This window comes from Pholcus phalangioides, unplaced genomic scaffold (assembly GCF_987345545.1).
Source record: "Pholcus phalangioides strain wild (caught in Gottingen) unplaced genomic scaffold, Ppha-v1.0 ptg000022l_1, whole genome shotgun sequence".
Lineage (NCBI taxonomy): Eukaryota > Metazoa > Arthropoda > Arachnida > Araneae > Pholcidae > Pholcus > Pholcus phalangioides.
Window position 1 is genome coordinate 2,289,427 of NW_028301615.1, and position 9,853 is coordinate 2,299,279.

Consider the following 9,853-nt stretch of genomic DNA (forward strand, 5'->3'; position numbering starts at 1 on the left):
TTTGGGCATAATAGTCCACAGGCAATGCGTTCATATTAAAATATTTGAAAGCACGTGATTTTGGAATTTACCAATTACAAGCAGGGGGTAATCTATAATTTCCAGTGGCAAATGCGAAGTCCATAGCAGTGACCCGATCTTTTCGGACCTTAAAACCTGGGGCTGTTTTTTCCGTTTTTTTTTTTAGACGGTGACGGATAACAGAAATTGATGGTGGTTAAACGAGTGACGGTTAATCTAAGTTTTAATGTACTTACGAATTTATGGGACACCCTTTTACACATGTGCATGTTAAGGGGCCACAATTATTGATATTCTGACACAACCACCTCTTCGGAAGTAGAATGGCAGTGAATTTCCTCTCTGAGAGACGTTAGGACCAGGACCGTGTACGGTTAGTAAAGACGAGCTTTTATAGTATAGGAAACCAAAAATGGGAACAAATAATCTTCGAAATTATGCACACGCAACGAAATGGGGCAGATCCAATAAAATAATGTATTTATTTCATTTTGACGTTATCTACGCAGGTGGTGGTCAGCTCAAGTTCTTAGATTTGAATCATGGAAGATGCGGGTGCATCGATGACAGTCATCGCGAATTACGACGAGGGCATTTTTATGGGTGACCGCCCGCAATCTCTATTATTATTACTACAGTCGTCAACCGCACACATTTTATTTTTATTTCCGGGGACGAGCAGAAAACGCTTTTTTTTTTGGCCGTCAAGAGAATTATGTTATTGTGTCGCGTGCGTCATTTTACACGTCATATGAATATGGAAAACAATAAATCGCGAATAATTTAGAGATGACGTTTGATCCCGGAAACCACACAATATGTTAGACATAAGCGGATAATTAATAAAATAATTGTCATAGTCTGTAGATTGGGATATATATGTAAACGCGTGTATAATGAACATATGCCAAATCGTTAGCCAAATTCCTTTTTAATACCGATTTCAATGCACTTCCTCCATCGTTAAGAGTTCGTTGATTCCTTGTATGCATGCGGCCTTTACATAGTGCATACGCTTATCACCATTTCCGCCATCACCGGCGCCACCTTAATTAAAATGCAGCCATTTATTTTGTGTGTGTGTGTGTGTGAGAGAGAGAGAGAGAGACACACCTACGCTCTTCTTTTAATGAGCACTGCATATGATTTGTTCGTTTCTGCAGCGTCATAAGGAATTTTGATTATGCTTACATATGCTCTACATCTGCATCATCATCGCATAAAACGAATAGATCTATAAGCCTTCACTAAGATGTAGCAAAAAAGATTTCCGTCGGTTTTTCTTTTGAAATTGACATCGAATACCTAAGATCGGGGGGGGGGGGTTCTTCGATGCGTGGGTCTGCGGGACACCGAGTTATACCAAAGCCTCCTAGATAGACTCTATACTAGCAGTAGCTAGGAGGCTTTGGCTATACTGTGGAATTTACAAGTGTGTGATGCTTCCCAGATCCACCAATAACGCTGTGTATCTGATACAACACCAGGGCACACGTTGATTTTAGCGAAGCCTAGACCAATGTATGGAGGAGCTGGATTTTGTGCATGTCGGAGAGAAATGTGTCGGCTAAAAAAGCACACACGGTTACAGAATTCACGAAAATCTAAGACAAATACAAGGCCACAACAGGCAAAATGCCCAGCGAGGTGGCTGTAAAAGATGCCGATAACAAATATGAATGATATATATTTCAAAAATACAGCAACCCAATTAAAAATGCAATTACAAACAGTATATATACATGATGAACTGTTATACAATTCAATGCCCATAAAGAATACTCATGGTTGTCTTATTCTGAGTATGGACAGCTTCTCGATTTACCCCAACATGTTTATCGTATTTCTTTTAAAACGTGTCAATTGCGTTAAAATTTACTACCTCCGGGGGTGAGCTATTCCATTTATTAACAACCCTATTAGAGAAAAATTCCCTGCGACACCACAACCTAGAATTATCCCTTACCAATCGATACTGGTGTCCCCTTGTCAAAGCAGTTGATTGACGACGTATTAATAATTCAATTCTAAAAATTTCTTAATGAAAAAAATAATTTTAAATGGAAATAACTTCAACTGGATGAAATAAATCCATGAAGGAATCGTCAGAAATGGATGGAAATAGCATCAGAATTAGTGAAGTGACAGAGCCTGGTTGTGTTCGGTTCGTTCTGTTACATATTTAGTGCTCGATCGAAAACCCAACTAAACCATATCATTCGAGAATTCAGATCATGTTAGTCCCCGTTCGACCCAGCTGAAAGGCAAACATTTCTCTAAAATCCATAGAAAACAATTGGAGAAGGTAAGATAAAGACAATACATGTGCCTTTTAAAGAGTTTTACAAACACAAAGTCTTTAACAGGCAAAATGCCGAACGGGGTAGCTGAAAATAAGCATACAGTGTATGTCAGAGTTGAAAGTTTTGAGTGCTCTTCTTTTGATGTTGAGCTGAAACGGTGTTCGTGACTTCAAAAAGGTTGAAGCCCTTCCCCGAGTAAGAGTATAGGCCTATAATAACAAAAATTATTTCAAGGTTCTTTTTAAGTATGATGAACTTTCGCGAAATACGACGGAATGTCAGAAGACTATGATAAACGGTCGTTTACCACTAAATACAGTGGTTCCCAGAAGAGGATCATCTCTGGTTTAGCTGACTGTGGGATACACCCTTCTCCCATTATAGTTAAATATTTTTGACCACTTATTTCTCAAATTTTCCGCCCTGGGAAAAGCTCTTAAGGCCGTCGCAAAAAGCCCGCTCATCCCCTACTACTATACTCCTCTGTCTCTCTGAGTCACTCGCATGCTTGCACACTTTCTTGATCAGTCTTTTGGTCGATCACTGACCTTTCCCTCCCCCCCCGCTCTATGGGTTACTATTTTGGTCACGCTCATGCTTACACAGTTTTTGGGTAATTCTTTTGGATGCACACTCACTCTTTTGGTCATTCACATGCTTGCACATGCTTTAGGTTTCTCTTTTGGTCATCACTCACCGATCTGGTTCCTTACTCTCTAGCTCTTTTTTTTTTTTTTTTTTGGTGATTCATGTGCATTCATACGCTCTAGCTCACTCTTTTGGTCACCCACTGATCTAATACCTTGCTCTCCAGTTCACTCTTTTGGTCACTCACTGATCTCTAGATCACTTTTTGGTCACTTACTGATCTCTAGATCACTTTTTGGTCACACATATGCTTTCAAACTCTGCCATTCTTTTGGTCATTCTCACGCTCGCACACGCTTTAGGTCAGTCTTTTGGCCACTCACATGTTTACAAACTCTCCAGGTCTATTGGCCAGTTGATCAGGTCTATTGGTCAACTGGCCCCTTGCTCTCTCGGTCACTCACGTGCTTGCAAACGCTCTCAGTCACTCACTGTCTAAGTCCCTCGCTCTCTAAAAAGAGGCAGATTTACGGTTTTATCAACCTTCTCCCTTATTCTACTAATTTTTTTACCAATAATTTCTCAAATTTACCGCCCCTCCGAACTTGGCGCCTGAGCTATAGTCTACTAATCCCCCCGTAAATGCGCTTCTGGTGGTTTCTAAAAATGTCCAACGGATGTTACACCGAGACGAAGATATTGATGTGGTTCTAAATTAATTTTTCTTAAACTTTTATAGTTCAATCCCCTATTTCTTCAAAATTTCTTTTCCCCTCATCGCTAACACTCAAGGCAACTCATAGGATCCTACGTCCTACCGGCCCTGGACCATTTTATATCCCCCCCCCCCGGGGGTATAATTAATAGGAGCTAAGACTACCCGCACAATTTGCACAATTGCGCCTTTCATGAGTAGCATCACGGGCATATAAGAGTTAGGCCACGGAAATCATGAATAAATAATCACTAGGGCAAAGAATCCGACGGGGAATGACCACTAAATCAAAGAAGTCACGGATCACTAAGGCAAGGAAACCGGGGAGAAATGATCGCCAAGACTGTGGAGCCGCGTTTATCTGTTATAACCAAATCTGAAAGTTTTCAGTCTCAGGTGAGTGCCGCCACGCGTTCGGGAGGGCATCGTAATAGTCTCGCATCGTGAGGAACTAGGTTCATACCACACTGACGGCATCAGCTGAAGTTTGTTTTCTGTGGTTTTCTAACTTGAAGGTGAGAATGCGAACCAATTACCCATTTAAAAAAGTCTTTCTACAGAAAAGCAGCAAGGCCAACAACATTTAAAATTCACGCATGACACAGCAGGCAAAAAAATCTGTCGAGTTGTTTGTATCCAAATTCGGAAGACAGGTGGCAGCAGTTCTTAAACGCATAACAGACATTCGGGCATTCCTTAGAGACAAACTTCACCTTAGATACCGAACATATATAAGGCACATTCCGATATTAGAAATTACCGATCAGAAGTTCCTCAAAGGAATATTTTTGACGTGAATGTGGTTTAGTAGTAGCCTCGCATACGCGTGAAACGTTCATGGAATTACTATATTTAAAAAAAAAAAAACCCCAAATGTTGTTTTTTTTCCTTGCCATGGGCGGAGATACGGGGGGGGGGGGTAGCGTCAAAAGTGGAGTGGACAGATCTAATGTAATAATGTAATATATATGAATTGACATCATCATCATCATTGTACCCTCCAGACTTCCAAGTCTATCTCCGCCTTCCCCACAAAGGCACTCTTTTAAATATGAATAATTATGGAACAATTTTTAGACGTCATGAGTGGAATTTTTGTACCCTTGGCTCAATGCACATTTGTGTTAGATACACATTTCACTATTGAGCCAATAGTAAAATGTGCATCTACACGTACAAACGCCCTCTACCAACTGAGAGTCAAAGGATCTATATATATAGAAAAAAGTTTGAAAAGACTTTCATAATGAATGTGATTATGCAAATGTTATAATAATTATAAAAATTGGCAATCTGCCAGGGCTAGACTGTAGATAGGCTTGCCTAGTAATTTTTGCTTAGATTATTTGTTTTTGTAAAAAAATTTATAGTAAGAATAATACATGAGAGAATATATATATAATATAAAAAGACACGCATTTTGGCGGCCTGAGTGCTCTTATTAGCAGTGAGCGCAACTGGGGGTTGCAGACGGATCTGATGTCCCGGACACTGGTCAATAAGGCCCCGCATTATACAGTATATAACCCTTTATATCTGCTCATTCAACATTACAGAGGGTGCAATAATGCATGCTTCCTCCGACTATACGAGCATCAATTGCGACTTTGACCCTTGGTACACGGTAGCCCCAAGATAATCCTGCATTGTAATCAACATCCATCGGGGCATTGGATAGAAGGCCACTTCACTCATAGTTTGAAAAATGTGCGTGGATTTTAATGCTGCCATCTATTTTTCTGGATTCGCACATGGACTGCTAAGCCAGGTCGACAAGCACCATCACGCAGAACGGGTTTTATGGGGGTAGCCAAATCGACCATTAGCAAGGCCCGCGCAGTTAGCCACACTTAAGCCAGGTTTTCCTAGAAGCAGGTTTCTACAGCGCATGCAGCGTGAAAACTCTGATTGGTAAAAAAAAACCTGAATTTCAAGTTTTTAACCAATCAGCGTTTTCACGCTGCACATGGCGCAGAAATTTTACTCCTAGGTAAACCCGGCTTTAAAAACCGGTTTTTGAGCGGGTTGAAGCTGCAGGTGTGAATCCGGCTTTAGGGTGCGAGCATAGTGCACGCTGGTTTCCTATTATGCAAGTCCGTACCAATATGGACTGGTTTAAAAACCATAAATTGAAGTTTTTAACCGATCCGTAACGGTGCGGACTTACAGAATCGGAAACCAGCGTACTACGTTTTGTCCTTTAGGTACACATGCACACATAGAATCATATGGGTTGGCTTAAGTGGGGGCGATGAACACAAAAAATGTCTGAAAAGGGGGGCAGTGGGGCAGAAAGTTTAGGAACTTCTGCTCTAGTGCCTCTCATATTCCCAGGGGCGCAACTAGACACTTTGTCTCCTGGGGCATGCATTTTGGCGCCCACGTGTAATGTAGGAAGAGAAATTGAAGGGTGAATTCAGCTTCCTCTTTAATCCAGCGTCAGGAGCAACGGACCAAAGCCTCCTAGATGTACTGGGAGGCTTTGAACAGACCCGCTAGCCTCCCTAGTTGGGGCAAAGCATACTCTCACCATTAGGTCGAATAAAATTTCCAGTAGATCGCACTCTATAAGCTGACAGTGCCATCTTAACACATGGGGCCCACCTGGTAACGGCCCGGGGACCTCAAGTTCCGGGGATGGTGTCATGGCAATGAGATCTGGACACTATTTTTTAGATTAAGTATGTAAATTGGTAGACAGGTATTTCCTGCCAACAAAGGGCTTCAGAAAAATCATTTATTTTCCAGGGGATCTATGATGCTTTTAACCTTACAAGCTATTTTTAAAATTTTCCTGATCCACATTATAACTGCCACAGTAGAAATCACTAAACCTTCTAGAAATTGCCACCTATTTTCAAGAATATTTTATTCCGATTGCTTGAACTGATAAATGCTTTTCCCCATCAACACAAAAAATAAAAGAAGAGGGAAAAAAATTATCGTTTTCTGTTATTTATGCTGTATGTACTAATACTATACAGTACTACCTCGAGGGGAAAAGAAAAACATCATGTCTCTCTTTCTCACCTTCGGTTATAAGACTTTGAACAAAAGCTGACTCCAACCTCTGGCAGTTGATTGACAGGACGGGTAGGAGGAGGAGGAAAACATGTTATCAGAAAAATAAAACTTACATGGAGATGGGGGGGGGGGTCAGCACCAGGGCCGCAAGTGGGGGGGTGCAGGCAGGTCTGGTGACTAGAGAGCCGAACCTTCAGCATTAGAGGGGCGCCAAAATGCGTTCTTGTCCCGGCTGACTAAGCATCTAGTTGCGGCCCTGGTCAGCAGTCATTTTACACCTCTCCCCAGTTATTTTTAGCGTAAATAAAGTAAATTGTTCGCCCTTTCCTGGTCCAACATCCGGAGCACCAGTCCCCCCCCCCCCCTTCAGTTGCAGCCCCGAGAATGGCTAATAAGTGTTTGAAATTCGCAAAAAATATCCGTATACAGTGGATCCCGCTTGAAACGTTTAAAAAAACAAAAACGTTGTAAGCGGAAAAATGCTTTTAATGGGAAAACTTGAGTTGTGCAAAGAGTCGTTCTAAATGGGAAAACGTTATTATAGGCGGGATTGGCTGCATTACTCGTAGAAAATCATTCATACATCATCAATCGAATCCACTTGGGCAATATCAACTGGATCATTTCTTATGTGTGTAAGGGGCGTTTGTAACACGATGAAAGACACAATGTATCCGCGATTACATACACCGATTCACACAAAGAAAGACAGGTCTTGTATTCAAGTTTGAATACCAGACAAAATAGAAAAAAAAATGAAATGGATTCAGCCTTGACAAGAAATATAGCTTTTCATATACACGTAATATTACAACGCAACGTGTGAGGAAAAAAACACAAAGATCTCAACAGAAACAAAAGTCTCACTCACCATCTCCTCGTAAATATCCCCATTCAGTAGCTGGCGGCAGATCGCTCGGCCAACCGCACAAATGTTGCCGGAACAGCTCCCGGTGCCGCGGCACTCCTCCAAACAAAACACGTGACAACGTCGCATACGTTAGGCTGCAATGCAGCTTCGGCGGCTGAACGCGACCTAATAACGTGCAACAACAACAATTAATACGAGACGATTTCCTCCTCCTCGGGAGCTGCAAATTTGCAGAACGGACGCAGAACGTTCTTGACAAGAACATGTATCGATGTGTAATTAGTTCCCGAAAACTCAAATTCGAATTGAACGGCGAAAAATAAATAAATAAAAAATTATTCCTCGTGGAAGACACACACGAGAGCGACACTCTCTCGCCTCACCCAAGGCACTTTAAAATCGTGACACGGTTATTTTCTGTTGTTTATTTAGCTTTTTTTTTTTTCTCTCTCACTCACTTCAGCTGCTGTTGATGATGTTGCCCTGTGTAAAAGGATGGACTCGCTTGACCTTGGCCCAGATGGAGGAAAAGTTCTGTACTTTCTCCTCTTCCAGCAGATTTTTTTTTATTAAAGAAAAAAGGGTGATGACGTAAATGAAATCGCGATTGTTGAGATATTTCCCTTCCTCCATATTTTTAGTTTAAACGAAAAGGGGTTTTTCTCTCTGAAATCATGGACTGAATTGACTTATCACTAATGATCCACTTGCTATGAGAGAGAAAGGAAAAAACTCTGATGGAATTCCGGACTTTTATCGGTTTGCGTTACGCAATTTTCGTCTGGGAATGGTGTGTTTATTGGAGGCGACAATATTTGGTGGTCTAGCTCTAGATCTAGGCTGTCGCCATCCAGGAAACTTTTCTAGAAGTTATACCGTGACGTTCGTGAATGCTTCTGATCGATTGGATTTGCTGCTGAAAGGTTTGTCGTGACAAGAGTGAGAGCCGACCATGAAGCTTTTATTCCCCAGGCCCCTTAAGCTAAATTTATGTAATACAGTGAAACTTTATTACAACAATACTGGGATATTTTTTGTAGGGTATCGTTATATCGAGATTTCACTGTAAAAGTCTTGTATATGCGTATCAGTAAAAATATTCAATAATTATTGAAGATTTTTATTCCAAGATTAAGGGAGCCAAATTAATTATAATTTATTTGGCTCCTCCCTTTTGACTCACGGCACCAGAATCCAGTCCAGCGTAAGCAGGGACGTATTAAAACCTTCCCCTTCCTGGACAAAGGGATTTTCCTGACCTGACTATAAATTTCTGCCTACAGGATCCTGTAATCCTGATGGAGAGCGAATCACCGAGGACATGTATAGTGAACGAAAGGGACGAATGTCCAGCTACTCCCACCATATGGTACACAGTAAATTCGACTTCAACCCAGGCCTGTCGAAGGATGACTTACTGCCTGCTACCCCCGAAGGGGAGGGCACTTCCACCATATACATCAGTATTTCCCAAAGTGGGCAATATCACCCTCTGATGGGCAATGGAATGGTCTAGGAAGGCGATAGAAGCTATACGAATTTAACATAGGATCCTATGGGTTCACTTGAGTTGGAGGCAATGAGAGGAAAAACATTTCTGTAGAAGGGGGGCGACGGAACAAAACGTTTGGGAAATTATGATATACACACATAATACCTCGTATACCATAATACAATTTTTTTAATGAACGGGAGGGGGGGGGGGAGGAATCGCCAAACTTGCGTTCACGATACAGTATTCACGGAATCGGCTTTGAATCTACTTAGGGCCCGATTTCTGCATCAACAACATTTGTTCAGGGCCTACAATTTAAACATGTATTTTCACTGACTAACCAACTTCGATCCTAGTCGCAGGTCCACACCCCTTCCCCGCAAGCAAAAGTTTAATCTTGATTTATTATGAGCTACACAGCCCACACATTAATAATAAATTCAATGACAAAACGAGCAAACGAAAGTGGAATTTTCACACTGGGCCAAGAGATGGCAGCACCAATTCCATTTTCCAATCGGAATTGGTAAGAAAATGTGTGTGAGCGTTAAAAAAAAATCCAGCAAATGAAATTGCACACACTTCCATGATCTCAGTTCTCAGCACAAATACGATGAAGCGCTCCCCCGTAACAGATTTTATGTACAGCTTTAATATATGTTCTGCCCTGTGTTGTTTTTTTTTGGTGGTGGGGAGGTTATATTTTGTATGAAGAAAGCTTATTAAAGCAAGCAGGGAGGCGGCTCTAGGTCTGTGTGGTTTTTTTGTTTTTTTTTGGGGGGGGGGCGGGGGGAGAGGAAATAATTCTTCAAACCTGAAAATGAGGACAAGAGTGA

The 9,853-nt window shown here is 41.4% G+C and overlaps 1 protein-coding gene across 2 annotated transcripts in view; it reads right to left on the reverse strand.

The window, feature by feature from the left end:
* Positions 1-8,011, reverse strand: part of LOC149069326 (carbonic anhydrase 1-like) — a 43,336-nt gene extending 35,325 nt beyond the window's left edge. The window contains exon 1 of one of the 2 annotated variants that reach the window (XM_089249932.1): positions 7,523-8,011. In XM_089249932.1, the coding sequence (XP_089106058.1) occupies positions 7,523-7,787 (265 nt within the window). In that variant the 5' untranslated portion in view covers positions 7,788-8,011. The remainder of the gene's footprint in view (positions 1-7,522) is intronic. The other variant, XM_089249934.1, reaches the window with a different exon arrangement.
* Between the last annotated feature and the right edge of the window lie 1,842 nt (positions 8,012-9,853).